General features: G+C 52.5%; 4 protein-coding genes across 4 annotated transcripts; 3 read left to right on the forward strand and 1 right to left on the reverse strand.

Annotated features, from left to right (window-relative positions):
- Positions 1 to 9,377: 9,377 nt before the first annotated feature.
- Positions 9,378 to 10,777, forward strand: UCRPA7_5487 (putative rna recognition domain-containing protein; the record flags this gene model as incomplete). Its single annotated transcript, XM_007918034.1, has 6 exons — positions 9,378 to 9,404; positions 9,460 to 9,550; positions 9,598 to 9,785; positions 9,843 to 10,077; positions 10,130 to 10,200; positions 10,280 to 10,777. 6 exons carry the CDS (start codon positions 9,378 to 9,380, stop codon positions 10,775 to 10,777), a joined length of 1,110 nt encoding a protein of 369 aa, XP_007916225.1.
- Positions 10,778 to 12,560: 1,783 nt separating this feature from the next.
- UCRPA7_5488 (putative urea transporter protein) lies at positions 12,561 to 14,821 on the forward strand (the record flags this gene model as incomplete). Its single annotated transcript, XM_007918035.1, has 4 exons — positions 12,561 to 12,657; positions 12,775 to 12,807; positions 13,343 to 13,687; positions 13,749 to 14,821. 4 exons carry the CDS (start codon positions 12,561 to 12,563, stop codon positions 14,819 to 14,821), a joined length of 1,548 nt encoding a protein of 515 aa, XP_007916226.1.
- Positions 14,822 to 15,179: 358 nt separating this feature from the next.
- Positions 15,180 to 16,179, reverse strand: UCRPA7_5489 (hypothetical protein; the record flags this gene model as incomplete). Its single annotated transcript, XM_007918036.1, has 2 exons — positions 15,180 to 15,913; positions 15,969 to 16,179. The coding sequence occupies 2 exons, from the start codon at positions 16,177 to 16,179 to the stop codon at positions 15,180 to 15,182; spliced, it is 945 nt and encodes a 314-aa protein (XP_007916227.1).
- A 666-nt stretch (positions 16,180 to 16,845) lies between these two features.
- On the forward strand, positions 16,846 to 17,945 carry UCRPA7_5490 (hypothetical protein; the record flags this gene model as incomplete). The annotated part of the gene is made up of 4 exons (XM_007918037.1): positions 16,846 to 17,283; positions 17,348 to 17,403; positions 17,469 to 17,616; positions 17,700 to 17,945. The coding sequence occupies 4 exons, from the start codon at positions 16,846 to 16,848 to the stop codon at positions 17,943 to 17,945; spliced, it is 888 nt and encodes a 295-aa protein (XP_007916228.1).
- Between the last annotated feature and the right edge of the window lie 620 nt (positions 17,946 to 18,565).

Raw genomic sequence — 18,565 nt, forward strand, 5'->3', positions numbered from 1 at the left:
GGGACTTCAAGCTATCAAGAGTCATCCACTTCCCCGGATGACACTTGAAGTTCATTCCGGAATGTTCTTTGCTTCTTTTGCCTTCTTATCGTGGTAGCTGGCCCAAGAAGCTGCTTGTCGTCGTTCATCAGCCGCTACAAGCCGGTGGCACACTAGACCTCCCCAGATCACATGTTATTTCAAGCAGACGCTACAACATGTAATAAACAAATGAGTCCAAACCAGGGGCAACAATGCTTCGAACTATCGGGAGTGACGATGAATCCGGCCATGACTCCGCGAGTGATTCGCTTTCCGGACGGCATTCGAGCAAAATCAGAACATAAGGTTGTTACAAGATGACAGGTCTTATCAAGATATTGGGAATGGTAAGGCTAGCTCTGTTACATATGAGTGGACGAAAGCACTATCAAGTCACTCTAACTTTGCATTACTGATGCCTGAGATTCTCATATAATCCTAACATCGAGCATGGCCTCAGTTTTCACGATATGAAAGTGGCTCAATGTGACAAGATATGCGTATTGATTTTTCAGTTGATTCAAACGCCATATGATCCATAAGCCATCGGCATATCATCTCAATCATGATGACTGATGTCTCGAGCTGGCGAGCTGCGTGCTCACAATCGCTCCTATTTGTTACATTATCTAGTCCTTCTGACAACTTTGAAGGTATCCTCGCATACAGTCTACTCCCATTCTCCTTGAATGTACCCTTTCATTTACGATGCTGCAGAGACGGTGAAATCAATCACCTCCCCATTTGACTGCCTGCCCATGCTTGTTCTTCAGCTCCCCCTCCTTCGTAGTACCAAGATCGATTCCTTCAGCTTCGGTGGGATTATTCGTAGCCCAGATCCTATCGATGGACAGGTCAAATGGTCCGGGTATACGGTCTGTCAGGCCAATGCCGATTGTTCGGACTTTCTGTCGCAGGAGCTCTGTCTGCGGCTCCACGACGAAGCCATGGTTTGTTCTCACAAAGTCATTCCACTTGATGAGAACCGTCTCCCACTCTCCCGGCCGTTTGCTGAAGAGCCGGTGTTGATGTAGGTCGGTTGGTACGACCGATTCTGTTTGGACATTGACGAAGTAACTTCGTCCGTCCGACTTGATCCTCAGCGCGAGGTATACGTAGGGATCGATATTCCACAAGCTTCGCCCGAACAATGTCGGGGGCCTGTCCCAGGTCCTCCACGCTGCATATCCCGTCCTCTCGATATCGGGTCTGTTTCTCGGTAATTGTGTAGATATCGATCCATGAAATCTAGCGTATCCGTGTGGTTGTTCGGTCGACGTCAGTGAGTCTGATGGCGAGCTCGGTGGTATCCAATCCAACTGCGCTTTTGAGAAGCCCCCTATGTCCACATCCGACATGACCTTACAGTCCTTCAGTGACTCCGCGCTCCGGAACGAATGCAGCTCGTAGGGCGTCGACGCCCCTTTGATGCCCTCGAGGCTGAACGCTACAGTTCCCCACCCGATTAGCACCCACAAGCTCGCAAAGCTGCATCCAAGACAACTCACCTATATGCGAGAGCCTCTTGAACTCGTCGATGCTCCTGCCGAAGAAGCCCTTCGACAAACATGCCGTCGTCGCGCGCATCTTCGGAACGGTAGGATATCGGATTTTTCTTTTCTTGAGAAACTGAGAGCCAATTGGCTCAGTGCGCAGCTTCCATAGCCTTCGCCGCCACCAAAGGATCTAAGGAATGAAGTGTAAGTGGCTTGATACTCTCAGCTCCTGTCCAAATTGGTGAGTGCGACAAAGAGACTTGGGTGGAAAAGCAGTGGTAGGACCTACCTACAAGCCTCAATAGTGCTTATAGTAGGTGCATGCGCTCGGACCATGGAGCTCTATCGGTTGCTGTATAGATCCGCTCCGCTTAGTCTAGGTCCGTGCGTTCGTTCGTTGTTTCCCCAATTACGCCCGGTAGCGACGTGATCTTTCCGCCCCCAATCCTCACCAACAACCTCATCCTGACGACGACACTCACCCCTTTCTTCAGGGGCCACATCGTCCTTTGGCCTGCGCAACCTGCGCATGGGCATGGATCGATTCATACTACCCTTAGCACATAAACCCTTCAAAGACAACATTATCTGGACCATTTTCAGGGACTTATTGAGGGTCTGAAGCTCCATCTAAGCTCACTCTAGCGCTTGAGCTTCGCTCCACGCGCGAAGTCATCAAGAGGTATTATCCTTCATCCACCAGCAGGAAAGAGCTACCGACACAGCTTCCTTCAATAGCTGAGTGTAATTCCAGCTCTTTCCAGCTCTAATATTCAACAAACGTCCGGTAGTCGTCCGTGGCGCTGGGAGGGCCGTCATCCTCCAGTGCTGGCGATTACTGAGTCCATTCAGGCTTAAAGAAGCTGTAATGGCAAGTGCTACCCAACTTCTGTCTTCAAAGGAGCGGGAAGGGCCTCTGAGATCTCGTGGGCTAGAGGGCCGTTCCCTGTCTACCCCTATAGGGCTTCGACACTTCGACATTCAAGACAGCAGCCTTCCAAGAGGGATCCCTGTGAGCTGATCTCGCTTAAAAACTCCGAAGGGGCCTCTGAGACCATCGGATGGAGAGCTTCGTCCTTGATCTTCCCGTATAGGGCTTCGACACTTCGGTTTTCGCACAGTAGTCTCCCAAGAGAGCTTCTCTGAACCCATTTCGCTCAAGAGCTCAATACGACTCTCTGAGGACTGCTCTTGGCGAGTAAGTCTCCTCTCAAGGCTGTATCGGGGCACCGGAGATGAGTACCGGCCCTTGAGTATACACCTTTGACTCTTCTTCCCGCCACCTCTTTACAGCTCTCTGTCGCCAGTCTGGTCGGCTAGGAGCTTATGCCTCGCGGCCATAGTTACTCCGAAGTCACTGAGTAACTTATTGTATATTCCAGCTCTTTCTGCTCTTTGCTGCATTCCTCAACAGTCTCCTCGCTCTCGGTAGTCGCCGTTCAGCTAAAGGTACGGTACCACGGTCGTTCTCGGCCAGTAGGTCTCAGGAGAGAACTAGCACAGCATCTTGAACTCGAAGATTGGCTATTATTCGGAGTCCAGGACGTTCCAGGGGTACTTTGTTGTGCTCACAGGACTGTCGTCTTGAACCTGATGGCAAGTGTTTCCATCCTCCAGTAATCTTTAGCTCTATACAGCTTGCGTCTTGTTTGTCTGCTGTTCGGAGTAGAAGGCAGCGATAACACCGGCCGGGGATTACGTTCCTTGCGTACGAGGTTTCAGGGCTTCACTATTCGTCGACATTACCTGGAGAAACAAGATCATGGTTAGCCTTGGTCAAGAAATGCCGGCAAGGAGCAGACGTACCTGGAACTTACCATCGGCCTTGACGCGGTTTCAAAGACTCAGACATCAGCAGGTGGTGCAGCTAGAGACACCAAAAATCCTCCAGGCAGGCCCTAGATACACTCAACAAGCAGCGTCTTCACGGCAGAGATCCATACGCCAGAACAGGCAAACAAAGTGCTGCTCAAGCCGGCGCTTCAGAGACCCGAAAGGCAGCTTCCTCGAGGAACGGGAGTCGAGGGCGGATATCCCCACAGCAAGAAAAGCACGTCAAGCAGCTATTCATCAAAGGATAAGGAGGCCACTGTAAGGCGGATCAACTCTAGACCATGAGAAAAGGTCAAACTCTTCCGTTCCAGAACCGAGATGCTCATGCGTGCGTACGGCCTTGATCCCTGGCCAGTGAAGAGCACCAGAGTATCAGGTTGTGACCTCCTATCGACAAAGGCAGGCGAGCAAGAAGGCCTGATTAACGCCATCGTGAGAGCAATGTAGGCTCATACTTATGAGCGGTCATCGCTTTGATTGGTTACAAGCAAAGCCATCAAGTTACAAGTTCTCGCTTTGGGCGGAAACGGAGCGTTGTAACAGCGTAATCATCCGGCAAGTTGAATTTGCGGTCGTCTATCGACTGCTCAAGACGAGCAAAAACGACCCTTGACTGCCGTATTGCTCCTCTTGGTTGAAGGAGGAACAACCGTAGGCAATGAGTCTAGCCAAAGCTCGTGAACTCAGAGTATCGACGCAGAGTTTGTATAGCTACCTCAACTAGTCGAAAGGGTGACAAGACTCAGCTCTGCGGAGGCTGTCCCCAAATGAGCCCATATTGCGGGAAAGGGGAACTTCGAGGAGTTTCAGGCTCATTTGCGAGTTGAAAAGATTATTCGACGTCGATATGCTTGGCCTAGCCTTATCGATAGCTGGGATAGACAAGCCAGGTCTGAAGACAGAGCCAGACTTGCATTCGGTTTCACCGCCTTGTAGACTTAAGGCTAAATAGTCGATAAGGGGCCTCATCGATAAACAGCTCTGCAAAAGAGGCTGGCGAGTGGCGACAGTGTCATCAGTATCTGGATACGCCGCCTGTCGTCACCCAGAATCTTTATACATCGCTGCAGCAGACTCATCATCAGTTTAAGCTTTAGGTGTTTCAAAGGGTAGATCTTACGCTCATCAGTTCCGAGCAGCTTTTTGCTCCACGTTAGTCAAAGACCAGCACGCCGTTTTGCTCGTTCAGAGACTTCGGCATGAGACCAGATCATGCTCCTTTGACCTCAGATCTTAAGTTCGCAGAAGTGGCATCCCCGTCGTGCCTCTCTAGATCCCTTCGCTGAAAAGGCGAGAGCAACGAATAAGAGTTGAAGTGCTTCATGCAACCTCGAAGCTGAGGTCCATGACATCCCGAAGCTGCCCCTTAGGGAATGAAGCAGAGCATGGCCAAGCCTTGTCAGAAATTGAAGCCCAGCAAAGACTCTCTGACGTCAATGAGATCAGGGTATATCAACTCTGAATGCAAGACTGACTTCCTGAGACGAAACACAATCTCCAAAAGCAGCAGAACTCCTGATCACCAGACATTATCTCAAGGTCCATACACTGACATCGCTTAATTCTGAATGATATTGGCAGATGAGAGCATGGGACACATGGCCGAACCAGTTGAAGCAAAGCCTCTACCATGTTCCATTTGTGGGTTTGGACAGTTTCCGAACATGAAAACAGCTGCCTCTCTACGAAGTTTGCGAACTCCAAGTGCTGCTTCTTCTTCACCCCTGAGTAGTCATAACGACAGCAGTATGCTGCCGCGAAGACTACCCCACGAGCTTTATTCAAGTTCGAGCTCTCCAAGAGTCTGGCAGAATCCATCGCCAACATCCGTGGGATAGGCGCCAGTTATAAGTACAATGATTTCTACTCCCCGTTGATCTTGATGGGTGACTGAGAACGGCTGGTCTGTTTCTTCACGGTTCAGGGACCAGATCGGCAATTCGGGCTTGAGACCCCACGATAGTTCTGCTGATGCAGACATATTGATGATATTTGCCGCCGTCATCGTCACAGCCCTCGGCTAGATTATAATCGTGACAGGCTGTTTCACGGTTGTCTGTTCACCTTTCTGCTTGCCTCTTTCGGCGAGCGTTGGAGGTCTCGTTATTAAGGATAGGATTCGAAGTCGTCTTCTTCCGGGGGTTTGAGTGTACCAGATATTCGCGGCCCGTGGCAAGTCTTGGTTCACAGAGGTTGACCATTTGACCTACAGAGACGACACTCTGATGCATGCTCCCGGCAATCTGCAGCCCCAACTTATCAGCTTGGCCTTGAACAGGTTATCGCGACAAGGCGCTCGGGACTCACAACTTTTCCTATAGAACCCAACTTAAGTCCTATGAAGAAGCCTCCTCATGTGTTGTCTTCGACTTCCTGCCTCTGTCCGTTTGCTGAGATCCCAAAAGCATTTTCGCCAATGGCTGAAGGGGCAAGTGTACCCATCCAGGCGTACTACCAATCTCCCAGCTCTCTTCGGGTAGTGCTTTCACTTCGAAGGCGTCATCGTCGTTCTTGTTCTTCGATGCCTCCAGGAAGCATAGAGCATTTCTTTAGCCGAACTGCTCTTGTTGGATCGAGGTCCTGTCTCAGCTGTTGAGGTTCCACGGACAATGTCATGTTCTTGGTAACAAACAAGACATTTGCCACCCACAAGCTTGGTCTTGTTCGAGCTTTCAGCTATCTCACAGGGTAATCAAGCTGGAGGACTGATGCTATCGAGACGGAAGCCACCCAACCCACCCATTTTATTGCTTTCATCTTGAAGCTTTTCCCAGACTTGGCTTGTTAACTCAACCTCCGTCTCTGATGGTGTTCTATAGCTGGAAGGCGAGCTCTTCGAGTCTTCATCGAAGTTAGGACCAAGAGTGCTGCCAGAGGTCTCATAACGAGTTAATCCGTGAGAAGGGATGACGAGGGAATGCATTCAGTCTCCACGAACAGAGCTAGGACACATCTCTTAGGCTCCCCCGGTATCTTGAAATCACAATCCTCATCAAGCTATGCCTGGAGCCTCGCTTTCGAGATATTACACAGATATTTCCTGAAGCTGTAATCGTCTCTGCGAACCGCTCTTATCCAGCAGCTCCTGTACTCGGGGTTTTGCCGCACATTCGGTGAAGTACCTGACTGGAACCCAGCTCAGCCGGGGCTCTCGATTGGACGGTGAGCCAGATGTTCAGTGCTTACGTCTATTGTTCCCCTGGCAGACTGAAGATCCCATCCGGCCGCGCTGAGAATGAAGGTCCACGGCGCCTATTCAGGCATTCCGCAGCATCGAGCGGGAATGACTGATGTATGCAGGATATGATATTCCTCCCCTAACCATCTGGAGCTGTCATTGCGTCGCTTTTGCTGCCCAGCAAAGCCAGCCTTGACAGCTCTGAGCGGTATCGTGTTCTCAGGAGGTCGGGTATGAAGCTATTCCCAGTACCCTTTCCCTTGGCTATGTCCGCATTCAAGCAGAGCTATTGAAGTCCTTTATCGGGACTCGAGGCTCTTTTCTTGATCACAGTCAGTTAGGGACCTGCTCCAGATTCCCAGGAGCTGGGAGTTTGCTTACTCCTAATGAGGTCTTTATCGGGGCATCTCGGCGCCTTATGGTGTCTAAAGCAAGGTGGATGTCGACAGAAATCGCCTGCATTGTTTGTCGGCCAAAGAAGGACAAAGATAACCTCAACCGAGGTACACTGTTGTCTGAGTTTTTACAAAGAAACTCATAATTATTTGTAACCTTATGGTTGTTGATTTGAATTTCTCAAGGGTAACCCCCAGACGGGGCGTGGGATCAGGATCGAAGGCCTTAGGCAGTGGGTGGTGCCGCCGAGGGAGGTCACGGGATTCTCTTCAAATAAGGGGTTTGTCCACCACCTCGGCTCGGCACCCCCCCATTTTATTCAACGCGTCCCCTACAATTTCGAGGCCATCAAGCAACTCCTTTATCGTTTCAGACGATTCCCGAAGATTCTTGATCGAGGACTACCAAGCTACGTTCTTGTCATCTCTCCCAGCTTCCGGACAAATACCATAAAGGTCACCATCTCTGGTAAAAACCGTCCCACTCCCCAGTCTATCCTTTCATTACAGAAGTTATCCCACGGCCTCTATCCTTCCTCTACGTAAGCCATCCCGCGGTCTTCATCCTTCCGCGACCTTCATCCTCGACACGACAATCTCACCAAGGTATTCCCAAGCTCCGGTGATCCTGACCGCCCTCCTCATACCCTTTCGCACATTAGATTACCCCGAGTTCAAGCTTCCTTGCGGTCCTACGGCTCGCACTGATTTCTCCTCAACACATCTCCCAAGATCAGAAATACCTCGCAGTCATCGCGAACGCGACGAACGTCATCATACCCCAATCACCACACACATCACATCCATCACATCCATCACATCCGTCGCGTTCGGCGCCAAATTCTAACAAGATACCAGCCCACCGTATCAACTACCACGATGAGCTCACGAACCTCTCCCTCCGCGGGCGGCTCTCCTGTTGGTGGAGGTAAGTTGTGACCCCAGCGGCGCGAGTTTTGATTTCAGCAGCTGTATTTACAGCGCAAACCCTCCTTGATTTATTCATTTTTACCTCTATCTCACCTCGATACCTGAGCTTCACGTTGCTTTCCGTTGATCTACATGCTGTCGCTTTGTCATAGCCCAGCTCCCTACACTGTCTTGGCTGTCTTGCGTTGCCCCCTTTATGATCATCGAGCTTCCCCCGTCATCTCATCATACGTCGAGCTACCTGTGTCTTACGATACCTCACCTGTTGCGTTGTTTACTCGTTATTTTGTCTGCTGTTGTGGTTGTTCTCCGGCATCCTACGTTAATTTCACCATCTTTCCCCTGTATCTGATCACAAAATCTCGAGCTTTCTCGCATCATCTCACCAGCCCTCACACTTCCTCTGATTCATGATTTTCATACATGGCGTCGTATTTCCATGGAAAGACTGATCTCAGCCTATGAAACCCTTTTCTTTATCCGGTAGCTGCGTCAGATTATTCTTATTCGCTTTACCTCGTTCATCCCTATTTCTATATTCCTTGCCGCTGTTGGTGTGTCTGGGGAGAGTTGTTTTCACTATATGGCTCATTATTTTCCTTCTCCTTACTGATGAAAACTGTTCTGCTTTCGTTCGTTCTGTTCTTCCCTTTTGTCACTTGTCGGGTTCGGCTGCAAAGTTGGCTCCTCAGTTTCTGGGGAAATATACACAAGTCGAGAATTTGCCCTAGCTGGGCTTCGAGGACCGTATATTGCCCATCCTAAGACATTTGACTATACTACAGTTCTTCACACTTAGCTTTGTTTAAATCTCCTAGCAAATTCCAGTTTATCGCTGGAAGCTTTATTACCATACTAACTTGTGCGTATAGGCGTTCGTCTTGACCTGCTGTCCATCGAGGACCGCTCTGAGCGCTCTGGACGCTCCAAGTAAGTATTTTTCCACCTATTGTGCTTAAGCTAGGAACTTACATGGTTAAGGTCCAGATCCAATCCGTCTACCGGTCGGATCTCCAATGCCCAGCTGGCCACTAACACGGCTGTTAAGTAAGTAATTTGCTTCAGCTATCTTCTCGTGCTAATATAGAAATTCAAGCTCTCCGTCCTTCGAGGTAGGACATATCACAGGCGGGGATGTCTTCGCATCTCCTCCCAAGGCACTGCCCCCTTCGTTCGTCCCGAAGGCTTCTCGATCGGTTACTACTACCGGTCCGTCTTCTCGCGAGGTCACCATGACGGCCCCGCAGACTCTGGACACTCCGCCACAAGGCCTCCGATCTCGCTCTTCGGGCTTGATCACACGTCATCATGTTGGAGGAGTCGATGCCCAGGGGGTTTATCCCCCGACTGCCTGCGTCTTTGTCGCGAAGTGCGAAACCTCATCTCCTCGTTATCACCTTCAAACTAACGCTTCTATTCAGCTTGCCCGAGCCTCGCGACGACCGGTCTCTTGAGGCTGCTGTGACTCGAGAGTTTAGCAAATACGGCACTGTGTTTGTTAAAATCCGTCGAGATAATCAGCATATGCCGTTCGCTTTCTGTCAGTACACTGTAAGTTGTCTTCTAACTTATAGATCACATCCATGTCTATTAACACATATCGCAGCGGGATGAGGATGCGAAAGCTGCCATGGAGCATGGCAAGGGCACTATGATTCTTGGTCGTGCCTGCCGGACCGAAATGGTCAAGGCCAATCGTGTGTTATCTCTTTCTCCCATCCTGGCGCAACTAACCTGGTGAAAGGGACTTTCGTGGCCTACAAGGTCACTAATGATGGCATCACTGCCGAGGAGGTGCGTGCTCTCCTGGCTCAGTACGGGCCTATGAGCAAGTGTGAGCTCTTGCACCCGCAATTGCAGGAAGCTCTCGGCATCCCCCGTGCTGTAGTTGTGGAATTCGCAATGTTTGATCCCTCTCGGGATCTTCAGTCGGTGAGTCAAGTATCAGGATTGTTGTTCAACTAAGTACTTATAAACCTCTCTCTGTAGGCTTTCCGCCACCATCATGTATGGCGCGTGCAACCATATGATCTGAAGCGCAATGTTACGACTTCTCGCCCGAACGCTGACGAGTTGTACCTGGCTCGCTATGAGACAGATCGTCGCTCGGTCTATGTGGGGAACATTTCCCCCGACTTCAAGGAGTCGGATCTGAAAGCCATGTTCGGCACCATTGGGAAGATCGCTGACTGCCAGATGGTTCGTCGCCAAGTGAACCCAGACTGTATGTGTCTCTCTTGACTTATCGTTAGTGTTCTTTGTTAACCACTCTTCAGCTGTCATGCGTGTCTTTGCGTTCATTGAGTTCGAGCAGCCGGACCTGCCAGACGTGGCGATTGAGAAATTCGTAAGTTTCTGGTCTTTCCCATCTCTCGATTTCGTGGCTGTAGACGATGAACATGCAGTATTTACTAAACCCCCCGCAGAATCAAGTCTCCGTCCGTGGCATGACTCTGCGTGTTGAGCGTAAAGTCATGAAGGAGCAGACTCCCACTGCCCGTCGTTCTCGTTCCCAGATGATGTCTTACAACTCGCCCACTGACGCTGGACCGAGCTCCTCCCCCTATGGCCAGTACCCCTCGGCTGCTATGGCCCAGTCTTCTACTACTCGTCCCCCTAGCTGGAACTGGGTCGCTGGACCTCAGCAGTCTCCGTACGGCGTGCAGGGTGCGGTGCCTCAAGGAAATCCGCAGACGCCGGGCATGTACGGCAACTCTCCATACTATGCTCCTAACTACTGGCCAACAATGCCGTATGGACAAGAGTACATGATGCCGACGATGGGTTTCTACCCGAATTACACATCTCCGGTGTATCAGGCTCTACAGTCTGCTGGTCAAGAAGAGACGAACACGCCCTCCCGCCCAGGTCATTCCGGTACAGGTCCTTCTCAGCCCAGTGAGAGATCTCGTGACAATGCTTAGGCTGGCATGGCTAGCCCCTAGGATGTTTGGTCAGGACACAGACCGTGAACGTCCCACAGCTTCATCTCTGGCTATTACATAGATTTGAAGCGTTCTGCCCTGCATCACTCTTGGGCTTCTTCGTCAGGACACAGACCACCATCTTTTCACGACATCGACACTGACGGCTGTTCGGAATCGACGATGTCTCGTCTGCTTTCCCTCGCTGGTATTCAGGCTTTCTTCCCCCTTCACCGAGCTTCGGAGTTGACAACCGTTTGGACTTGAGGCATTTGGCCATTGTTGGTTCTTGGGTACCTGGGTCAGGACACAGACCGGAATTTCCCCTTGGCTTCGTCCGGCGACTGTTGGCGATCAAGACAGTCACATTTGCGCGTTTGTTTGTTCACACGTCTGCATGTTCCCCTTTTCATTTCCTTGCGTTACGTTTCGTTTCCTTCTCTCAACCTTTACGAGAGATGTTGCGACGAGAATTTTGACTTCATCATCATGGAGTCGACACCCCACCTTGTCCCAGTTCATTGCGTTTTCTTCTCTCTACGCTTACGAGAGATATGGTGGCGAGAATCTTGACTTCATCGCAATGGAGTTGTTACTCGCGCTTTCCCACGAAAGATCACCTTGCACAACTATCTGCACTTTTGCTCGGCACGACAGTTCGGTTTCAGGACGACGTTTATTGATTTTGGCTGGCTGCCGCCCTTGATGGTCTGGCATGAAGGTACTCGATCACTAGGAACGAAGTTACCTGTTCATGGCCTCGGGGGATGGTAGGTTACACGGCACGGTACACACATTACGGATAGGACGCAGACGGCATTTTCTGATTTTCAAGCTCGGTCTTCACGCTGGTCATCGCCATTACAGGTGTTCTCGACCGACGTGACACGCACAATGAAGTGTTAAATAATTTTAATGTAATATTACAAAAAAAACTCGAGTCCAGATGCAGTGAAATGATTTTGCACAATGACATGTCTGTATAAGCTTGACCTAACTCAATGAAGTACAAAGGCCAAACCCTTTACACGTCTCAATAGAACATGACGTATGGTCTTGTCGTGTAAGTGGCAAGCTGCGTATCGATGTTGGATGACTGTCATGTCTCCTTTCCCTGACCGAAGATGCACCGGTTTGCCCTACCTACCCTCCCTCACTTGCGTTACTCGACTCTTGCTTGTCGCCGTAATATTCGCAAAGCATGATACTAGATGGGCCCTCAGTTAGCGCGTTTACCACGATGTCGGTCCCTCTCACGGCCCAATTGTGAGGCACACCACCCTGGAATTAGTGCATGATTGCCCCCACACTAATAGCGCCCTTCCTGCAGCTCGCCCGGTGGTCTGCTACCTATCGAGCTATCTAGATCGGGGAATCACCATATTTTCTACGCCTGGCGAGTTTTTTCTTCCCTTCTCCTCTGGGTGTGAGTTAGTTAGGTAATCGCCCATCCTCGTCGTGTGTTTTTCACTAGTCCTACCTTATATTATGGCTTAAGTCTCCTCGACTCATCTCCTCTCATCTCTCACGTTGATTCTTCAAATTCGACTCTGCGGACTAATATCGCTCGACTATACTAAGGCCCACTATTCGCCTCCCAGTCTCTTCACCTGGAAAATTGTAGAGGAAACAATCGCCTCACAAACAGAATTCTGTCATGGGACAGCCATCGTCTGAGGCGTCCAACGCCGTCATCTACGTCACATATGGCCTCTTCTTGTACGCCATCCCCTTATTCAAAGCGGCCTCATCTCGAGGCCCAGATTCTGGTCTGTAAAAGCCAATGCTGACCGTCAACAGAGTAATAGGAACGGGGCTTGCCTGGAAGTTCCGGGGGGAAACAAAGGAAGAGTTCCTCTCTGGCAACAGGACTCGGACTGGTCAGGACATCTCAGAGTGTCGTGCGCGTGGGAGCTCAACTTCAAGCCAATGCTCCTCGCGCGCGCTGTCTCCTCCCTCCCCTATTACCGTTGGGACGATCACTAACGACTACACAGCGTTCCCCCTTGCTCTGAACTTCATCGCTGCTGGTGAGTAGAGAACGCCTGGAGCGCTCACTACCATTCTCCCATAGAAATCCAGAGCGGTAGCAGAAGCAGAAGCAAAAGCATTATGATCACACGAATATCGACAAGAGCATACCCCTTGCTCGGGTAACGCCATCACGGCATAGATGGCCGGTACTGGAACGGGCTGTTTGAGTTGCGAGACTGACACTAGGTTCGTACTTAAGTTTACATATCTTCGTCCCTTCAAGGGGCCGTGAGGTCGTCAGCGTCTGTCTTCGACGGCAGTGCTGCGATCTAGCGACTCCCAGAAGGGGCGAAGGTTGCGGCTCACTACGGGCGCGGATTTGAAGCAATGCGCGAGATCCAACTTCTCTGGTTTGTGGTAGCACCCTGCCTATCACGAAAGCAAGAGAGGAGATCCCGTGGCTTGTGGAAATGAAGCTGAGATTGTACCGTAATTACTCGATCAAGTTAATGCTTGCGTGGGAAACGTGCTGCCGCTCCGATCTCCCCTAGTATCCCCCCTAACCCGTCTTCAGAATACTGATCATTTTAGGTCTCGGATCTGGTATTCTCTTCTCGTACCCTGAGCTCGCTACTATTGCGGGCGTGCAAGGAGTGCTGGTATATGCTCTCTCATCGGCTCTGCCACTCCTTGTATTCGCCTTTCTGGGACCCATCATCCGGAGGAAGTGCCCGGAAGGCTTCGTCCTCACTGAGTGGACGAGACAGCGTTACGGAATCGTCACAGCTCTGTTCCTGAGTTTCTTGACTCTTGTGACCTTGTTCCTGTACATGGTCGCAGAACTGTCCGCTGTTGGTCAGGTCGTTACTACCTTGACCGGTCTGGATGGCCTCCCCGTGGTTATTGTGGAATGCGTCGTTACGACTATCTACACCTGTATGTGTTCAAATCTGCCAACCACCGCGCTCGAAACATCGCTAATACTATTGTTTTATAGCCCTTGGAGGTTTCCAAATCTCGTTCATCACCGACAACATCCAAGGTGCTCTGGTCGTAGGCCTAGTCATCATTGCCACCATCACTATCGGTGTGAAGACGGACATCGATCAAGATCTCATTGACAGCTCGGGACTGCTCAAGGGCAACTTGCTCGGGTGGCAGCTCTTGTACATCCTACCTATCGCCATCTTGACGAACGACTTCTTCCTCTCCAACTTTTGGCTGCGTACCTTTGCTTCCAAGACAGACAAGGATCTCAGAATCGGTGTCTCCATCGCAACGTGTGTCATCCTGGTCATTCTGACTCTGGTTGGCATGACTGGTGTCCTCGCAGCGTGGTCCGGCGCTTGGCCAGGCGACCCGCCACAGGAAGGCTCAATCGCCTTCTTCTTGCTTCTCGAGCAGCTGCCCTCATGGGTAGTGGGCATTGTGCTGGTCATGGTCGTCTGTCTCAGCACAGCTTCCTTCGACAGCCTGCAGTCTGCCATGGTCTCATCCGCATCCAACGATCTGTTCCGCAACCGGCTGAACATCTGGTTCATCCGCGGCGCCGTCGTGCTCATCATCATCCCCGTCGTCGTGCTCGCCCTCAAGGCGCCCAGCATCCTGCAGATCTACCTCATCTCAGACCTCGTCTCCGCCGCCACCATCCCCGTGCTGTGCCTCGGCCTGTCCGACCGCCTGTACTGGTGGCGCGGCTTCGAGATCGTCGTCGGCGGCCTCGGCGGCATCCTGACCGTCTTCATCTTCGGCACCATCTACTACGGCGACGCCCTGACCGGCGCCCAGCTCATGCTGCTCGAGCAGGGCCTGTACGAGGGCGACTGGGGCGCCTTTGGCGCGTTCGTCGCCGCGCCCGTCGGCGGTCTGCTCTGGGGCTTTGGCGGCTGCGCCCTGCGCCTGGCCTTCCAGCTCGTCAAGGCCAAGGTGACCGGTCGTCGCTTCGATGCGCTCGACCGCCCCGCGTTCCTGTCGGCTGACGAGGGAGCTGGTGCCTACGGCTCGGCTGACGACGCTGATGCCCTGTACCAAAGCGGTAGCACCAGCAAGCAGGCGGGCAAGTTCTTCTGAAGGACTGTCCTTGGCTTGCTAGTTGGCGCCGAACAACATCAAATCAAAAAGGTGAGATCACTGGGTTAGTGATTGGATATTACACGACGTAGAAGCAGAAGGAGGAAGTGGAGGTAATGCTCCTTTTGGAAGGGTATTTGGTTGAGATTGTCTTATGTTGGAAGATGCTATTTCTGTCATTTATCCCCCTATAATACGCTCCGGCATGAGTCTCAACACCCGCGCCAGAGAATCGTTTCTTTTACATGCAATTAGTTTTTGTTTGGAGTTTAGATTTACACTCGTCAAGTCCGTCCTGACACGTAATTTACACTCGTGAACTATTACAGCCTCCAGCCTCCAGCCTCCAAGCTCCAGCCTATTGTCCCGACCTCCTAATCGCCGCAAGCCTGTCCTTGCGCTTCTCTCTCATCTTCTGCTTCTCCTCCTCCTGCGCGCGGTTCATGAGGGCAATGTCGTCCCGCAGCTGCGGCAGCGAGGTCTCGTTGAGCGTGCCCCAGACCCGCCAGTCGCTCTGCGCGTACGTCTTCATGTCCACCGTGCGGTTGATGACCAGGTACTCGACGACGTCCATCTCCCGCTCGCTGCCCGGCACCGCGGCGCCGCCCCGGGCGTCGTCGTACTCGACGCGCCGCTGCCGGCTCGAGATGGCCACGACCGCCTGCCGGATCCCCGGCGCGCCCGACGCCGCGTCCCCGAAGATGGCCAGCTTGTGGTCCACGATGCGCGGGAACCGCAGCGGCCGCGTGTACCGGACGACCTCCCAGCCGTAGCGCCGCCCGCGCGGCCGCTGGTCGATGGCCCGGCACAGGTCGAGGTACAGCTGCGTGGCGCAGACCTTCTGCAGCGTCTCCTTGTCGCCGCTGGCGAGCGCCTCGGACATGGTGCGGTGCAGCGCCCGGGCGGTGGGGATGACGGAGGTGCGGTTGAGCGTGAAGCGCGCCTTCTTGAAGTAGGAGGGCTTGGAGCCCATCTTAATAGCAAAAAGGGAGAATATGTCGACGGCGCGGAAGCGTATACGCGCCCAGTAGTACTCGAAGAAATTGGCTATGCCGCTGGGCGCTTTGGAAAGGGGGAGAGGGACGAATGTTCCTGGAGACTCGATTAGAGGAGGGAGGCTTTTGCAGTCATGGCAGGTGAGACTCACGAGGAAGTAGGAAGTCGAGAAGACTGTGTGAACGTTTGCTCGATTGGGACAGGTTCTCCTGCGCCGTCTGCGCCAGGCCGGATGGCGACTCATATGAGCTGCGACTCTTCCTAGCCATGGCATCCTGGCTCCTCTTCTGCTGTCGAAGAGCCGAGCTTGCATTTCGCGCGCCGGCCGGTGCCCATGCCGCCCGTATTATGCTCTGGGTCATCCGCGATGTTCCATTGCCGCCGCCCGCTAGAAGCGCCGACCTCATCTGGAGAGGCCGGGTTCGAAAAGTGGCCGACATGGTGTATCTTGTTGACCCCTATCGAGGCCTGGCGATGGTCGAAAGTGCCCCGACGAGAAGCGAATCGGGATGCAGGGAGGCTCTCACTCCGTAGCAAGTACCACGGCAAACCAATTGGTTGTGATATGATTGTCGCCTTGGCCACAGGAGTCGTTGTGCGTCCACCTCTTCCACGCTCTTACACTCTTACTCTCACGCCACAGAAAATCGAGCCTCACGCATCAGCTCCCAGAATTTTTGCTGACCAGAGGTGCCAGCCGGCTGCAGAGGCGCTAACAGCTCCCTGTAGCGGAATAACCACGCATCCGACTGGGTGCTCACAGGGGGGCTTCCCGTGCTGGATCTTATCGATCTTATCTGCTAAACGAGGGGCCGGGACCTGGTGCTAGGCTGTAGGTACGTTAATCCTGCCGCTGGGCTGCAGGGCCGCGCCTCTCGACCCCCTTTAACATTCGCCAATCCGCCAGCACATTGCCACGAGCATTGCACCTCACCGACCATTCGAATCGGTCTGGTAGCTCGAGCAAACGACAGACACAACCTCGACGACATTTATCCGTCTCAACATCGGAGCGAACCGGCTCCTTGATGCCCCTTCCCGCACCCAGCTCTGCGCGGCAGTCGGATGAGAGCTACGATGCTGTTGCCAGCCCCAATGACCGCACCACTACCACCACCACGGCGGCGACGAACAACCACAGCAACAACAAGAATAGAGGCCAGCAGCAGGAGGACTCCGGCGGCGGCGGTGCAGACTCCTCGGGCCTGTCCAACTGCTCGGTAGCTGCCCCGTCGCTGCTGCAGCCGCGCATGGCCGTCGTGCTCGGCGTCCCCGAGAAGTGGCATGCGTTGCTGTTCGCGTGCCGCCTGCTCTCCATCGTCCCGGCCGTCTGGTGGGGGCTGCCGAGTGCGCTGCGGTTCCTCGTGCAGGTGTACCACCTGGTGCTTGCCGATGTCCCCCGGGAGCTGAAGTGGTCGTTTGATAACCGGCTTCGCCTGACGGAGAACTTCCTGGCGATACTATGGGTGCGTGATGATATTGCCGGTCGAATTATGGGCAAGGACTTGGGATGCTAAACAACCTGAGTAGTGTGGTTGCTCGGCATATCTTTCGTTCTTCTTCACAGACTGCCTGATGTCTAGATGGTAAGCAATGCCCTCTATCTATGCTCGGCTCTCGACACTCTTTTGCTGAGACAATGACACAATAGGCTCCTCAACTACACGCCCCAAGCAACCATCATCCGCCTCCTCGCCATCAACGCCCTGAACGGCTATCTCACCTCCTGGTCGCTCTACCTCAGCGGCTGCTCCGAGAACCCCATGCTGCTCCTGCCCGCGTGGATCAGCATAGCAACAGTACGTCTCCCTCTCGCCCTCCCCTCCCATCTCTTTTCACCAAACGCCCATACCTTTTTACTAACATCCCACCCACACGCCAGAGCCTGACCGTGCTCTACCACATCACCCAGCGCAAGATCAACATCCGCAAGGAGACGTCCACCTCGATCAGCATCTTCTCCATCGCCAGCTTCATCAGCACCGTCCTGCTGCTGCTCCAGCTGCACTCGAACCGCCCGGACTTTGTCAACATCCCCTTCATCGCCATTGCCAAGCGGGTCTGGGAGGAGGTCGGCAAGCTAACGGACATCATTCTGGACTATGCCAACGTGACCAAGGAGTTGTGAACGATTGCTTACATCTGGAAATTGTTCTATCGGCTTGAGTGTACATGTCCGCCGTGTGCTTGACTTGTTCTTTGTTTGTTTTCTTGCCATCGCTTTATGGATATACCCCCGATATTTTTGCAGACATTTTAAGAGCTTTAGGAACGTGGACGGCGTTGAGGAGATACAATTTGTGAGCAGTCCGCAGTGGAAGCGGCATTGGAAGGAATGATCACGACACGTGTATATTTATCACAGAAACGAAACAAGAGACATGAGGTTGAATCTGGCTATTGACTGATATTGCCTATCTTGCGGAAGTCTATAACGAGCGATACGCAAGCCGAGACCATCCATTATCCCCATGAGCAAAGTCAAAAGTGAATGGAAACGACGACCTAATATCCGTTCCTTGAATGGTTTAAAAAAGCAATCCGTTGACACACAATCGGTAGGTTCGTACCAAGACCGGCGTCGGGTATCATATCAGGTGTCCCGTTCCTGTCCGGGTCTCTCTCTCAAATGGCGAGGAGCAACAGCAAGAAAGATGCGCCCGTGGAATTGGAGAAATCCATCCCACGGGCGCATCTTTGAGAAAAGCTATTCCCAGAACAGTGTGATGTATAAATTGTCGGGACGAC

This window comes from Phaeoacremonium minimum (genome assembly GCF_000392275.1).
Source record: "Phaeoacremonium minimum UCRPA7 unplaced genomic scaffold PA7_03_scaffold_413, whole genome shotgun sequence".
Taxonomy (NCBI): domain Eukaryota; kingdom Fungi; phylum Ascomycota; class Sordariomycetes; order Togniniales; family Togniniaceae; genus Phaeoacremonium; species Phaeoacremonium minimum.